Source organism: Arabidopsis thaliana, chromosome 4 (assembly GCF_000001735.4).
Source record: "Arabidopsis thaliana chromosome 4, partial sequence".
NCBI classification, from domain to species: Eukaryota; Viridiplantae; Streptophyta; class Magnoliopsida; order Brassicales; family Brassicaceae; genus Arabidopsis; species Arabidopsis thaliana.
This window is the reverse complement of record NC_003075.7, coordinates 14,189,440-14,205,838: the sequence shown is the minus strand read 5'-3', so window position 1 is coordinate 14,205,838 and position 16,399 is coordinate 14,189,440. Positions and strand designations below refer to the sequence as shown.

Genomic DNA, 16,399 nt, shown 5'->3' with positions numbered 1-16,399 from the left:
AGTACTAATAACTTCATATCTTATGATTAGAAATCTAACTTTGAGGCCCTTGTGTACCTTCGAATATAGCTAGTTTATAGTGACGGGACCCTTAGCATAACCAAAATCACTGACAAGCCATAGCATTCCACGTGGTTAAGTCCATCTATACTCTCATTATCATCTTCCCTCCGGTTCGGGTTCACGATACTGGTTTAGCAACTAAATTATCAAACTATCACCAGTTTCGTAGAATTTATTCACACTAAAACCAATTATACGTTAAATCATTCGTTAGTCTTGTAACTTTTGTTATTACTTATTAAACGCCATGGCGATGTTGGGTCCACTAAACAGCGCAGCCAATCACATAAATAGGGGAACACGCCAGTTAGATTGTATTTTTAATAACTGTTGTCCAAACGTGTAATCTCCAATATTTTATCTGTTCCATAATGCTAATGACAAACAGAATAGAAAATGAGAGAGCTATAGAAGTCATATATACAGATAGATATAATTGGACTCAGATTCTATGTATATAGTTGAAGATATAATAAAAGATAAATCTAAAATACCATACTTTGAAGAATCAGAGAAGAAAGAAAACAGCATGGCCATTTGTTGGCACTAAATAATTAGTTTATGGACACAAGTAAGACAATAAACTGTACTGTTATAGTGTTTTGTAGTCAAAAGTGTTCCACACTTCATGTGACTACACCATTACACTCATTACAATAATCAATAGAATACCAACCAACTCTATAATATAACGTGTTAAAAACATGAAGGTGTTAATATTTAAATAATAGGGCACGATGTTTATATGCGTTCTTAAGTTTTTCTTTCAGTAGTTGTGTCTTGTATATCGATATATATGTAGTGGTCTTACAAAGTAGGTGTATGTATGAATAAAACAATGTTAACAATCTAATCAAATTATTGTTTACTTTGGAGTAAAACAAGAAAAAAACTCAGGTTGATTATGATTGAAAATAGGATCAAATGATAATGGATAACGCATATATATGTGTATGAGAATGAGATATTTGAGAAATTTTATTTTCGGTAGAAATTTGCACAGAAACGTTTAGGGAAAATGTTATATGAAAAAATAGTTAGAAAAAAAAATTTAGTGAAAATTATTTACTTTGTTTGTGATTATCTTCATTAGATGTCATATATAAATATGGACATATCCATGTTTTTCTAAAGTGTTGGCGCTACATCAACCAATAACACGTTTTATTGTTTGATCTGTAGTAATTAGTGAGTAGTAAACAACGAAGCATAAAGCTTCATCTATTTCATAGTCGTTGGTTGATCAATTTTTTTTAACAACACATTTCAATGACTAGCGACTTAAATTGTTAATCGCTAAAAGTAAGGTTTCAAATTTTGAATTAACGATTAATTACTAAAATAAGTTGTTGTCGTCAACAATTACAAAATGAACACGATTGCTACAATATGTTATTGTTATAGATCTTTGGCAACTGCAAAACGAATATAATTTAATCACGTACGATACGACTATGAAAAATCAAACTTCATCTAAGATATATGTTTTGGTTTTCATTTTAAGATTAATTAAAACGAGAGTGGTTATGTATTAAATTGTTTTTAAATTTATAAAGAAAAACAAAACATTTTTTACATGTTTCAAGAAACACTTAAATATTTATCCACAAAAAATAAAATAAAACAATGAATCTTTATTTTTCATTCACAAAGGAAATCTGAAATAAGAGTAACCTAAAAACCACGTCACCACATTATCCTTAAGAATAGATATGTAATGTACACGTGGCAGATCTCAAGTGGAGGGAAACGATTCGTTTAACCCAAAACATCTCAAACAATTCCTCTTTTCTTAGCCTTACGAACATATTACTACCAACAAAACAATCAAGAACCACTCTTTCGTGTCGCAATAACAATAAGAAAGAAAGAAAAAGAAAACCAGAGATGGCGATGACGACAGCATCTACGGTATTTGTTCTACCGGCCAATGTCACCTCGGTCGCCGGCGCTTCGTCGTCCAGGAGCTCCGTGTCTTTCTTGCCGATGAGAAACGCCGGTTCTAGGCTCGTAGTCAGGGCAGCCGAAGATCCTGCTCCGGCTTCCTCTTCTTCAAAAGATTCTCCGGCAGCTGCCGCTGCTCCGGATGGAGCTACTGCCACCAAACCCAAGCCACCACCGATTGGTCCTAAGAGAGGGTCTAAGGTCAGCTAACCTAAACCGTCTTAAATTCCATTAGCTTGTATATATATACGCATAAGCCAAAGTTACTTATCGATGGATGCATTCATGTATATGAGCAAATTTTATTTGAGTTCTTATTGGTAAATCTGCAGAATGGTGAAATGACAAAATGAATCTGCCAATTACACAACGTAACTAGCTAGCTAGTAGGAATCGTTAATTGTGAACTTGTAATTTTTGTTCATAATCAGTTAATCGCTATGCAAAAATTGTATAATTAGTGACAAAAAATTAAATTTCACCACATCTTATGTTCATAACATGGTTCAAATCTAATTGCATGTTTATGTGTGTGTGACTTGTAACCACATATTTTGTTCATAATCAATCGTTTCTTATCTTGATATAAATTGTTGGGATTCGTAGGTCAAGATTCTAAGGAGAGAATCCTATTGGTTCAAGAACGTTGGATCAGTTGTTGCCGTTGATCAGGTAACGCATTTAGTCTCCAATCAACGATCTAACGGTCGTATGAATATCTTTCACCATGCCGGTTTTGTTTAGTTTCTTGACCAGGGTTATAAATTGTGCAGGACCCTAAGACTCGATACCCGGTTGTGGTCCGGTTCGCAAAAGTCAATTACGCCAACATATCGACCAACAACTATGCATTGGATGAGGTCGAAGAAGTTGCAGCTTAAATGGGAGAATTCAAAAACTCTGTGTATTCTATACCGGTTTATCCGTTTGTAACTTGACCCAAACCGTATGTACCGCAAAAGTTTACCAATTATTTCTCCTCATCTGAATCTCGAGCCGGTTTTCTTATTCTTTCACAGAATGTGTTTGGAAAATTCAGTTAAAAGTCTCTTTCTACTCATGGTTAGCTCTCTTAACCGTCTTCATATTCATTCTGAAACCGGTACAATTTCCCTTGGTAAACACCTTAAAAACTAAACACAAACACTTTGCTTCTGAATTCATTCATTCGGACTAACCACGAAGTGAAAATAATAATTTTGAAGTCAAAATCTTTTCATAACTATACATTTTATAAAATTTATAGGAGACTAAAAAACATATGACTTTATCCCTAAGTATTAGAGTATTTACACTCTACCATCCATACCGTCAAGAAGACCGGTCCACATTCCCTTAACCGGAGGAAGCTGTGCAACGAAGGCTTGCCATGGAGGATAACCCACTCCACTTGCCCTTACACGCCCATCCAAACGCAGAGACAAATACCTAATATCAACAACAATTCCGTATCACCGATTGCAAAACGCGGTTTAAATCGATTGTCTTTACGCAAAAACACTCATATTCAGCTCAAGAACCGGTGCAATATTCAGTTTAAACCGGTTTCAGAGCAAATGCAAAGAACTACTTACACTGGAGAGTCTGAGGAAACATTGGCAAGCTTCTTCTGCTCATTTAACCACCTGTTCACGCAACAAAAAATATGAACACTCTCAAATTCGATTTTTTCAACTCGGGTTTCACTATCTTTAAGGAAAGATTCTTACTTTTCCCATTCCGGGACAAAAACCGGAGTCACCCGCCACAGTTTCTTCCTTCTCTGGCTCATTTCTTCATCCGCAATGTCAGTTTCATCAAACTCCAAAACCGGTGAATTCCCATCCGTAGCATAAGCCACCACAACCACACCTCTCTCCACGAGCCCTTGTGTATACTCTTTACTTCTCTTAAACGCTTCTTCAATAAACTCCGCAGGACCAGCACAGATCACAAGCCTAGCAACCCCTCTCAGATCACCTACGGAGATTACCTTATTGTTCTCTTCGACTCTCATTTTGAGTTTGCCAAGATTCTCTTCCCTCGAGAGCCTAGCCATTTGCGCGTTCTTGGTCTTGTTTTCGTTGAAGTATAGGAACGCAAAGAGAGAAGCAGCACCAATGTCAACTCCCAAACCCTTAACGATCTCAAGAACTTCACCTGATCTAGCCGGATTCGCCAGGGCACCTATGAGCCTAGAAGTGGCTATTAGTCCTCCTAATGAACCGCTTGCTATAAAGGCGAGGTAGAAGAACATACGGACTGATCTGAACGGAGACAGAACCTCACTACGGATTCTAGCATCAGCACTGAAACCATAAACAGAGATAACTTAGCTGTGACATTACACAAGGTGTGAGATAACATTCTTGCATTCAAAGTTTTAACCTTTCATCATGTCAATGAGCATAAACCTACCAAGTACTAAAATTGATTCAACAACGACACAGATAGAACCTAAACCATAATTCATTCAAATCTAAAGACGAACCCCAATTTAATAAGGTTAGAAGAAGTCGAAGTTTACCTGATTTCGGAGGGCTCGTCTGCGGCAAAACACACGGTGTTGAAAGACAAAGGTTGCTGCTTTCTAGTTATTGTCAATCTATGGTTTCTATGAGAAAAATCGAGTCTTTCTCTGTGATTATGACGGGAAATTCTACGATGAGAGTATGATTCTTTTGCCTGATAAAGAGCTTGTTTACTAATATGACAATGGTAGATGTAAGTTTGAGACGAGACCAGAGTAGCCATTGGTCTCGCTAGATTCTCTGCAACTTCCCCTGTTTCAGAAGATGACATCTCTTTTCAGTTTGGGATCATTTTTCACTCTATTGACCTGTGATCCTAAACTTGCCACGCTTCTCTCTGATTTTGGATTTTCTAGAATATATATTAGGCCACTTTTTTCCTTCTTTATTTATCAGCCTGGGATTGGTAATATTTGGATTACTCTGAAGGCTTGAAAACTGTGAATTCAAGTGGTGAAAAACAAAGAGAGATCAACAATTACATGATATGTATATGTTATTTATTAACTATAATTATTGTATTCAAATGAGGTACAATGATAATAACAAAAATGAGAAAACTTTCCAAGCTCCGTATGCAAAAATCTCCGAACCAGTTTCAACATCTCCTCAACTCTGACCGTTTTTACCGTTGGCTTCAGCTAACATCAGTTCCAGATCTCCTTTCCTGTTAAGCTTCACTGTATCTGTAGCACAAGAACAAGAAGATAATGCCAATAGTTGAGTGAAACAATATCCAAAACTGAGGCATCTCACATTTGAGAAGTAGAAGAAACCAAAGAGGTGAGAAGAGAAGGAGGAAAGTACCTGTGCAGCCACCAATGTGCTTGCCACCTGCTCATTAGGACAAAGATTAGACACTGTTATGACTAGCTATTAACTGAAACTATGTTGTTCACTTCTTTGGGACATCTAAAGGTTTCATCTTTTGAAGCAGGTAGGATATATAAGGAAAACAGAGTTTCAATGAAGATATGATCGATGTAAACGGATTAAACTACTTACATACGAAAACATTAGGAACAGTGTGTTGCCCAGTAAGTCTTTCCAGTACCTTCTGCAGTTGTGGCCCTTGTGGACCTGAAATTAACCAAACATAGTTTAGTCAAACAGAACTTTAGATAGAACATAACAAATCATTCTTTGTTGTCCAAAATCACCAAACATTTTGACAATTGCATCTTCAACTGTTCTCAAAGAGAGAGACACATTTACTTTTATGATATATACAAGTATGGACTAGTGAGAAACAAAAGCAGGTTACAACAAATATCAAAGGCAAACAAGAATCCCCAAAATGTACATTTTCAACCCAATGGTCCAGAAAGAAAAGTTAAAGATAAACATGTAAACTCATTCGAATCTGAAAAACTAAATCACTCAGAAGGTAAACAAGACTTGCATTCTTTCAACGAGTCTAAATGCCACAACATAAACTAGAATAGTAATATGCATATGTAACCAAAATCTAAAGGTTAAAGGCAATACTAATGGATACTTTTAAAAACTAACAAGCATTACCTCATCATCTATCTAAAGCCATGATATAGTATTATCATGATCAAATCAATTACTCAAGCTAAGCTATGGAAAAAAAAGATAGAAATGTTAAGGAAATGCAAACATACCAAGTTGATCCAATTCAACAACCAGTGGCTGAACCCCAAGTCTCTTGAACAATGTCTTCACTTCAGTACAGTATCTTCAATACACACCAAACACCAACAAATTATCAACAGAAACATTAAGATCTGAATAACAGTAAAAACGAAAATTTACAAGGATATTTGATAAACCCATTCTCCAATTAAGCAAAAAGAAAGAAATAAAACAAATCCTAATTAAAACTGATAACGAAAGAGAGTAGTGAACATACGAGCACCAAGTTTTGGAGTAAATAACGACAGTGTTCTCAGTCACTGTTTTCCTAATACTCTCTTCCATTCTCGATCCAAAGGACGAAGAAGAAGACGATGCAGCCGAAGAAGAAGAAGTCATAGCTCGAACAGAACATGACTGCTTTAGACATCTCTTGTAAGGAGATCCGACATATATCAGAGAGAAGGAATAAGAAGAACAAGAGACTGAAGGAATCGGATCTAGAGACGACGATACAAGTTTCAATGTGTTAAATGCTGTGACTGCCATGGCGATTTCTGCGACAGATTCTTGGAGCTTCTTCTTCTTCTTCTTCTTTGCGTGCTATGCTAATTTGTCTCGTGACGTGACTTGTCCTCTTTTCCCATTTTTCTTTTATTAAATTAAAAAGCTAAATTTTCGTGACCAACAAAAAAAATCTGAATTTTTGTTATTCTAATACTTAATGGGCCTATACTATTACTAATGGGCGTTTTCTTCTCTGAAAAGTATTCGTGGTTCTGGGCCTAATAGGCTTTATAAGACTTGAAAACAAATCATATCTCACTCATCATGATATCATACAAGATGAGATGAAAGATGAATTATTTTGAAGAAACATGTTACGAATCTCACATAAGAAATATCATGAAATTAATAATAATAACTAAGTAACATAAGTCAAGCCATTCATTTCAATTGATTTTGAATTGAAAGCTATTAAACTTACTATAACCATTCACCAATGATATCTAAATTGCATTGGGTCTATGATTTGTTTGGCAAGTTTTGTCATTTTACACTTAAAGGCCATATAACAAAATTCGTGAGAAATTTATGATATCGAAAACAACTCATCCATGGACCTACGTTTGATAAGATCATGTGGGGACTTTTGACTAGTTGTAACGTCATGGGTTCGAATTATTTCATTGTTTCTCCAATTTGTTTTTGTCCATATCCCACCAACATTTTCTTCATTCATTTATAAGCCCAAATCTTTGTTGCATTGACATACATAAATATATGCACACATACATGTATTAAATATTATATACATGCACCACACAAAACATAACTCATTTTAATTATAAACAATTATATTATAAAACTGACTAAAAGAATTGGCAAGTACTCTCATTTGTACAAGTTCCTAGTGTTGTCTGTGTCCATCCATGCGTGTATGAGTAAATACTAACGATTGGTACAAATCAAACACTTAAGAAAATTCAGATATTCGTATCCAATCTGTATCCGAGCGAATGATCTAAATATCTATTTCTTTTTAATTATTTTAGGCATTTACATATGTGGAATTTCGGAATTCTTCTACACAACTCAAAAATAATGTATTAAGCTAGCTAGTTAAGGTTTGTATTTGCTTACAAAATCTAATGATAAGAAAAAATATTGTGTAAGAAATTTTACACAGAAATATCAAATTTCTAAATACTAGAAACATTATAAATATTATACATAATCAGAATGAATCTCTAGCCGGATTGGAACTAAAATGCCCATACTATATATATATATGTGTGTGTGGGGTTGCAGGTACATAAAAAGGGATATAGAGATATGGGTACAGTAGTGTTCCATTCGAAACTTTACCATCCCAATGATTAAATCCAGTACATTCGAATTATTTTTTCTTTACGTACATATTTGAGTATATATAAGAACTAAAACTTGATAAACTATAAACAAATTACATTAAAGAAAAAAAAAACTTGATGAGCTTGTATAGTTAGTTACTTGATAGAGAAGTACTAGTTCCTACTTTTATAACATACATTGTCTATTATTTATTTGATTACGTATCTATCCTAAACTTTGGACTTGGAAAATTGACTTATACGTAAATGAAATCTTTGAAAATTGTTTGTGGTAAATACAAGTGTTTGTTGGTTTCTTCTTTCTTGTGTTTAGTGTAGAGGAATATATTTTTTTTCTTTTCACGAGAGGTAGTTCATCTAACAGACATAGGCATGTGAAAGGAACAAACCCTAGTTTTTGCAGACTTTGGTAATGTGTAAGATGAACAATGTGGACCCTTGAACATGAGTGATTTCTCCACTGCAGAATTTGTGACCATTCGCATGTGTTACCCATTTACTCTTTGTCACTAATATCTTCAAAGCAGCTCTCAAATCATTTTGACCCATTTATATATACTAATTAATCAAAAGTAGATTCAAATAAGACCTAAATCTAACTCTCACGATAACGATTTTCGATAAAAATTTTTAATCCAAAAAGTAATTATTTTTTCGGATATAATCAATTTTTTGAGGTATTTTTTGGGTTAATCTGATAGTCAAAGTAGACCGTATTTTATTTGAAAAACAATAAGAATTTGGTCGAAATATGTAAAATTGGTGTGATTGACAACTTTTAAATCAAAGTCGTATGAAATCTTGTTACGCAATTTCGTAAAAAAGAAAAGTAAATGGCACTGTAAATGTATATTGACGCATATCTACCTATGTGATAGATTTCTAGCTAGCTAAATATTCACAACCAGACCACATAACTAGAATCCAAGATGATGCCTATCTAGCTAGGATTTTTGCCAAGGTGATGAAAATAGATTGAGAATAAGTGTGAATGTGAGATGACAAGTGACAAGTATGGCAAAAACAAAGAAGAAAGCAAAAAGATAATGGTCACTCAAATTCAACATCTCACCTTGTAGTTTCTAAATAGGTAACATGCGGTGAGGGTACATGAGGCTAAATGATCACTCCTCCATGGGTTTTGAAATAGACTTTTCACGGTGTATACAAGCGTTATAGTAGATATATAGTCATAATCATCAGAAGTTCTACTTCCAAGATATTATAGACATGTCCAGTTCAAGTACTTTGGTGGAACTTAAAATTTACTATTTATGGAGCTAGCTATCTATTTTTCTTTTCTTTTATCAATATATCCTCACTAAAATATGATTTTGACGCTACTAGAAGACATTCTAATCCCGTATATGACTCAACACCTATGTAAATGTATCGATAATTTCATTTGAAATTTTTCTATTAATTCAAATCTGATATGTTTAGTTTAAATTGATAAAAAATCAAGTTTGTATCATTTTATAGTATGAAATTTAAACTATTAAACGCCTAAAATATTTGAAGTTTTGTGAATTTTTGTATCTATTTAGTTCAAAATTTGCCGATTTTTTTTACGTGTGGTCTCATCGATCATATATTTTTTTAAAAAAAATACACTAGAAATTGAGAGAATTAATATAGAAATGATATACATTATATTTAACATTTTTTACCAAACAAAATACATTATATTTAACATGATATATTTTCCTTCTATTTTTCATAGAAACTAGAAAGGGATAATGTTTTCGTAGAATAAAACAGGATAACAAATACCAGCAAGAAAAATATAAGAATTTTTTAAAAATTTGAATTATTATCAATTCTACATATCAATAATAAATAATAATCATAAATGTACAAAATGCTGTGGTCGAAATTGGTTTTGAACTGCTGGCTTTATCCTTTGACGTTGGACATAGGCCGATCTACATTTGATGTGACATTGTAAGATCTCTTTAATTAATGGATTTAAATCTCTTCATTGGACCCAACACATGTGGGTTTTAATTGTCATCGCAAAATTTATTCACTTTTCTCTTTTGTTTTTTTCCCCTCAGAACATAACTACATATACAAGTGTAGTACATACTATTTTTTCTTCCCCGTGGTTACGAATGTCGACCAAATATTTTCTCCAAGTTTTGAATAGTTGTTTTTGCTTTGACATTGTTGATAATAACAAGCTTTAAACTATCATTATTATGTTTTATTTTCCAAATTTATTACTAAATAAAAAATAAGATACACTAAAATAGTACCATGAATAGATGGTTTGGAAATAGTCATTCAAAATATTTCCAAGGAATAATATTCTTTTATAATGCTCTACGTTTTAGCTAGATAAGATACACTAATTATTCGATGATAAATATGAATACGAATCAGATCCACCAGGTTAAAAGACAGTGCATGTTGTGAATTAGTAACTGGTTCTAATTTAGCCATTTCGCTGTTTTATTGGTTGACGTAGGAAATTAGTTCTATATAATGCATATGATTAGCAACGACAACAATGTATAGTTTATTTTAGAGGGGATCAAATTGCATAATGCATGGTTGAAGACGCTTTTAGATGAGTCCAATCTTGGATCGAAGAAAACTTAACTACCTAGAAAGATTAATGTACCGATTTAGTTTTCCGTGCAAAGTGGAACGATGCATGAACCACGACACTAATAATTTCATTAATGACTCAAATCGAATGTAAAGTGGGATTTAATTATTTGTTCTGTTAATTAGGTTTAATCGCCTAATTAATTAATTTCAATTCACACAAAACACCTAGATATCACATGTATTTGAAGATCATCTTTAAACTTCTGTTTAGACAAATTTAGTTACATAGTTTTCATTAATGAAGTTGTTTTTTCCGTCAACAACATATACATTTCACCGGAATTGAAAATTATTTTGATAGATATATCAGTCAACGAAGAAGCTCTTAATTTTAAAGAATTCAATACTATAATGATTACAAATTCAATAATTTCACAAATTTTAGAATAAAATGAAGCTTTATTAGGTTAAATAGTGATTATGTGTATAATTGTGAGTTGTGACGACCTTTTTTGTGAGCTTTCAAATATTTTGCTCTGCTCTTGGGTTGTTGATCCGAGAGTTTAAAAGAGTTGTCAATGGACCATAAAAAATCACTACGAGAGTAAAAGTTAATTTCATTAATCCAACAACATTGAAAGTTAATATGTCTGAAATTCTCACAAAATTCATAATCAAATCAATTATTTTCAAAGTTTTTCCTGTGCACACAAAATTTTTGAATATATATATATATATATATGGCTTTATGTCATAGTATAATTTCGCATGCTTTTATATATTTATACTTATTTTGCAATTCCTTAAGCACCTAAAAAAGGATTTGTTCAACAGGGCCAAAACAACAACGAAGAATTAAGTGTAGTAGAACTCGAATCCGCAACTCCACAATGAATCCAAGTATCGAAGTTTCATTCAAACTACTGTCTAAAAAACATGGTGATTTGTTCAGTAAGTGGAAAGTAAGAGAGGTTGGCAAGACTATAGAAAGATGGTAAATTGAAATCAAAATATATTTGGCTTAAAAAAAAATAGAAAAGTGTATACAATATAGATGTTAACATAAACTTGTACAAAAAAATCAAAGAACCCACCCCCAAAAAATAATTGTTAAAAATGTATGTAAAAAAAAAGATTGTAAAAAAGTAGAAAACAAAAGGCCACATCTTCCTCTGTTTACACAAAACGCCCAAAACACTAAGTGGAGGAGGTAACAAAAAAACACGCACAACACCCTTTGATTCGCTTTGGGTCTTCAGGAGAGGGCTCTTCTCTTTTGTCAGTGATCTCTGTCCTAAAACTCTAATCTTTTTTTTCCTAAAAATTAGAACTGTTGAGAGATACACCTTCGAAGAGAACCCCTTGAGCGTTTCGTGGGTTGTTTTGTTTCAAGTTGCCAAACAGAGCCTATGTCTTGTGCGATCTTAACCGCGTCCATTGACGCACCTGAGAGCCCTTTCCTCGTAAACCCAACCGCATACAATCCTGTCCTTCCTTTCCAACCATTGTTGTCAGCTACTGTCTTTGGGAAACCATTCTTTGCAAAGAACTCATTCTCTTGTAGCCAATATGGGACGTTGCTGCGGTAACCAGTAGCTAGAACAACTGAGTCTACGTCTAGTTGTTCTCCATTGACAAGTTCGACTTTGTTTCCGTTAAACCTTTTGATCCCTGGAACCACGTTGATCTTTCCTAACCGGATCTTCTCTATAGCTCCGATGTCAAGCACCGGTGTCTTGCCTTTCACGCTTTTTAGCTCCATTGGACCCATCTCTGGTCGTTTCAAACCGTATTTCTCGATGTTTCCAAGAACCATCCAACTTAAAACCAACAATATCTTGTCGACTAACCATAGAGGAAACCATCTTAACATCTTCATTGCAAGCTCAAACGTTGATTTACCCATTACTTCCCTCGGCATCACGTGAAGAGAGCTTCTCACGACCATGGAAGGCTTAGCGAAATGGTTTGCTAGGTCAAGAGAAACTTCCATGCCGGAGTTTCCACAACCAACGACGAGAACTTTTTTCCCGGCGAATTTCTCGCCGGACTTGTAATCACAAGCGTGAATCACCTCACCGGAAAACTCAGAAAGACCATCAATCTCCGGCATCACTCTCTCCGCATTTTCTCCCGTAGCCACCACAAGCCACCGGCAAATATACTCGACCTCGGTCTGAGTCGACTCACTCTTCGACACGGTCTTGACTCGCCACAAGCCACTGGTCTCATCGAACCGAGCAGTCTGCACACACTCGTTGAACTTAGGGTTGATCTCGAACCGGGTAGCGTAAGACTCAAGGTAGTCGATGAACTGACGCTTCGTCGGGTACTCCGGGAAGTCCTCAGGGAAGGGCATTTTCGGTAATTGACAAAACTGCTTAGGAAGGTGAAGCTTGAGACGATCGTAAGTACGTTTTTGCCATAGAGAAGCAATACAATCTGCTCTCTCGAGAACAACGAAAGGAACGTTTTGTTCATGGAGACAAGCCGCCGTCGCTAACCCCGACGGTCCAGCTCCGACGATGACCGGTCCGTTGACCCAAATGCACCGGTTATTAGTTAAATCCTGATCTTGATCCATCAAACGAAACATATTCTCCATTCTTTTTTTATAAGTTTCTTTAATAAGTATTGAAAGTAAGAGAATTTGAAAGTTTTAGTAGAGAGAGAGAGAGAGAGAATCAATGGAAGTTGTATTGGAAATGGTTTTGAATTTGGAATGAATATTTGTTTGGAGGTTACAATGCTTTATATAGAAGAAGAGATCCCATGTGGCGTTGAATATTTTTCCACTCGACGATATTTTATTTTACTCATATAATATAATTATAATAATCATGAGCTTCTGATATTTATTTTAAATAATAATAACAGAGTATTTTGTGAGTATGATTGCTTAGAGTTGTAGTAATTTTTTATTTTAAAAAGCTAATGGGGTTTGTGACGGTTGAGCACTAGTAATAAACAGTGATAATGCTTGACGACGAAGTAATAATATTACGTGTATTGGGAAATACAAATTTTTCTACCGACCATTTTTGTGTGTTACTATAGTAATTAAGAAATAAATGTTTTGGTTAGAGAAGGGAAGTGATGGAATTAGGGAGCAACGATGGTGATTGTTGAAGAAGGGTGATTCTTTGTGGGACCAACGAGAGGAAGCCACGTGGGGAAGAAAAAGATGACGTGGAATGGAAGCCACGTGGAGAGGATGAGGAAGGTAAGCTGTGAAAATTGTGTGGAACCAAATGCAGAATTCCACATCAAACCCATTCCCTTCAATTAAGCTTCTCCACTATTATTATTTTCTTGGTCCCGCCATCTCCACATTTTTTCATTTTCTTTTCAAATAGTATGAAAATCCAATTTTTAGGTACGGAAAATGTGATTTATAATAACATATCCTTATAGTTTCTGTGTTATATTATTATATTAAAGACAAATCTCATATCTTTTTTTCAGTTTGTTATTGTACTTCCAACTAAAATCATCAGTTTTTTTAATGATTTTTCGTTAAAATATCTCTAAAGACACTAAATTAGTGCGTTTGAATACACACAACAGAACCACAATTTTTAGTATTTTTTTGTTTGTATTAGTACAATAGTTATGTCATTATCCCGATTTAAACATGCATAATATATATTGTTATAAAAAAATACATGTTGATTGTATTAATTTTCAATATTTTTGATTATAACAGTAAATTGGTTTTTAAATTTCCTTTTTTGAAAAATATATTTTTATTAGTTGATAAATCTGATATTTTTAGCAAAAGGAAAAGATAATGCTGCACTTTTATTACTTTTTTTTGGTAGACGCTGCACTTTTATTACCATAATGTATATTTTTCTCTCGGATTCATTTTTTCTGGTTTCCTCAATCAATTTTCAAAGTTTAATTATTAAAAATATACTTTTCCATGTTCAAAAATCAAAACTCTCTAACGAAATTTGATGGTCTTTTATTGGGAGTTGTCCAATATAAAAATTCAATGGACTAGTTAATATTTTCTACTAAGAGCTTTTGTTTTTGGTAATTTTTTCTACTAAAATTTATTATTATAGTAGTCTCATTATTGATTAACTTATGATAGTCTAATGGTTTAAAATGTTATTTTAGAGTTGACAGACTAGTTCAAATTTTGTTTCTCTGCGATTTCAATCATGGATGATCATCTAGACACTTTAAATGGAAAATCCATATATTAACACCTTGCTTCTTGTTTACTCCTAATATCAACCTAAAGAAGCATCTAAATTAATGTGTTCATATCTAAAGTTAAATTAGGCAATAGAACCATCAAAATAAAATATGTGATAGGTATATGATTAAGGAAGGCTTTTATTAGCTTTAATAAAGTAGAAAATAACACGATTTTAGCTTTTGTAAACTAGCTAGGCTATGCTAGCCAAGTGATGGTGACTAACTTGGCTAGAATGATAAAGATCTTTTTGCTCTTCATTGGTACTTGAAATCACAATTGTAAAGTGCATTTTTTGAAAGTAAACAAACTAAAAGCGACTCGTATTGGTGGCTATGAGTTAAGTTTTTGAGTTTGCCAAAAGAAAATTTCTTTATTATATTAGAGAAAATATTATAGAGGATCCCACCAAAACCCACTAGAAGGGATTGTGGGAAGAAGAAACCTAAAATTAGAGATGTAAAGCCATGTGCATGGAACCTTGGTTTCCATGGAGTTTTCTCTTCTTTTCATGTCATAACATTTTGGAAGCTTTGAGTTTGGCATATCTATGTATACACAATCACTAATATATATGTATAGGTGTATAGTATGTATAGGTTTATGCTTAAAAAAAGATATACACTCATTTAATGTTCTTAGCTTAATCGGCTAGAATTTTGTATCGTTATCATATCGGATTTTAAATCTCGTTTGGAGAAGAGATTCATTCTTATTAAACTCATCATGATCCTTGGTCCGAAAAAATGTGAAATCAAATAGAACTTCACGGCACAAAAAAATGGATTCACCTTTTTATGTTGAATATTAAGCACTTTGGGATATGGGTTGGGTTACTAGAAAAGCTTATTAGGTATGAATCAATGTATTATCATCGTGCATGAGTCACGACCACTTATAGTTAATAACTTTTTGTTTTTGTTTTTAATCACGATAAACGAGATGTACCAAACTCTTTATTATAATTATTACAATATCAATGTGTTATACTCGATAGTAACCATAGATTCAGAAAGCCTTAATTTATGTGATAGAGAGAGCTAAAGAGTGGACGATCAATTCTCTCACGAATGTCGATCCCTTTATTGTACGTTTTTGTATACTTATTTTTGGTTTTTGTCGTTGGAGTTTTGTAATGACTTCGCGTTATTTCATAGGCCAGCTATATATATTTCTCCTTTTATTTTCTATGTTCTACTTTGATTTAGAGAAATAAAGTAAAAAACACTAGGAGTATTAATAAAAAAGACATACACATATATTATACATATTATATAAACTCATATATTCAGGCTGTTAAAAGAAAAACTCAAACATTCAATATGATTGTATTCATGCATTTCATCGTGGTAGAACCTTATATTCATGCATTTCATCGTGGTAGAACCTTATATATGCGTTGGTGAGCAGAACCTTTGTTTTTCTACTCGAAACAATGATCTTTACCTAAGATCGCAACAACTGAGTCATGCGTGTATATAAGGTTAAACATATATTAACAAATTAAAGCAAAGTATTAGCATAAATAAATATGAAAACGATAATCAAGTATATGGATAGTCACGCGTAAAGAGAAAGAGAGAAAGATGAAATCATTGGGATACGAGAACGAATCGTTCATCACAATTAGGCGTAAAGTGAATATG

General features: G+C 33.6%; 5 protein-coding genes across 6 annotated transcripts; 1 reads left to right on the top strand and 4 right to left on the bottom strand.

Moving 5' to 3' along the window:
- Positions 1-1,461: 1,461 nt before the first annotated feature.
- Positions 1,462-2,213, bottom strand: AT4G28755 (uncharacterized protein; the record flags this gene model as incomplete). Its single annotated transcript, NM_001341932.1, has 2 exons — positions 1,462-1,478; positions 1,946-2,213. Coding segments are annotated over 2 exons (285 nt in total), but the record flags the coding sequence as incomplete, so codon positions are not given.
- PSAE-1 (Photosystem I reaction centre subunit IV / PsaE protein) lies at positions 1,778-3,081 on the top strand. The gene is made up of 3 exons (NM_119019.4): positions 1,778-2,208; positions 2,614-2,679; positions 2,781-3,081. Exons 1-3 carry the CDS (start codon positions 1,951-1,953, stop codon positions 2,886-2,888), a joined length of 432 nt encoding a protein of 143 aa, NP_567818.2. The 5' UTR covers positions 1,778-1,950; the 3' UTR covers positions 2,889-3,081.
- Positions 3,073-4,936, bottom strand: AT4G28740 (LOW PSII ACCUMULATION-like protein). Its single transcript, NM_119018.3, has 4 exons — positions 4,514-4,936; positions 3,717-4,295; positions 3,582-3,632; positions 3,073-3,435 (listed from the first exon to the last, which is right to left on the bottom strand). Exons 1-4 carry the CDS (start codon positions 4,786-4,788, stop codon positions 3,297-3,299), a joined length of 1,044 nt encoding a protein of 347 aa, NP_567817.1. The 5' UTR covers positions 4,789-4,936; the 3' UTR covers positions 3,073-3,296.
- On the bottom strand, positions 4,936-6,796 carry GrxC5 (Glutaredoxin family protein). 2 transcript variants are annotated; one of them, NM_119017.5, is made up of 5 exons: positions 6,394-6,796; positions 6,146-6,219; positions 5,523-5,597; positions 5,325-5,351; positions 4,936-5,203 (listed from the first exon to the last, which is right to left on the bottom strand). In NM_119017.5, exons 1-5 carry the CDS (start codon positions 6,663-6,665, stop codon positions 5,127-5,129), a joined length of 525 nt encoding a protein of 174 aa, NP_194602.2. In that variant the 5' UTR covers positions 6,666-6,796; the 3' UTR covers positions 4,936-5,126. The 2 variants fall into 2 exon arrangements, with proteins under 2 accessions (NP_194602.2, NP_001328515.1); NM_001341931.1 differs by having other exon boundaries at positions 4,938-5,203; positions 5,325-5,597; positions 6,394-6,743.
- A 4,740-nt stretch (positions 6,797-11,536) lies between these two features.
- Positions 11,537-13,270, bottom strand: YUC8 (Flavin-binding monooxygenase family protein). The gene has a single exon (NM_119016.3). It carries the CDS (start codon positions 13,149-13,151, stop codon positions 11,871-11,873), a length of 1,281 nt encoding a protein of 426 aa, NP_194601.1. The 5' UTR covers positions 13,152-13,270; the 3' UTR covers positions 11,537-11,870.
- Positions 13,271-16,399: the final 3,129 nt, after the last annotated feature.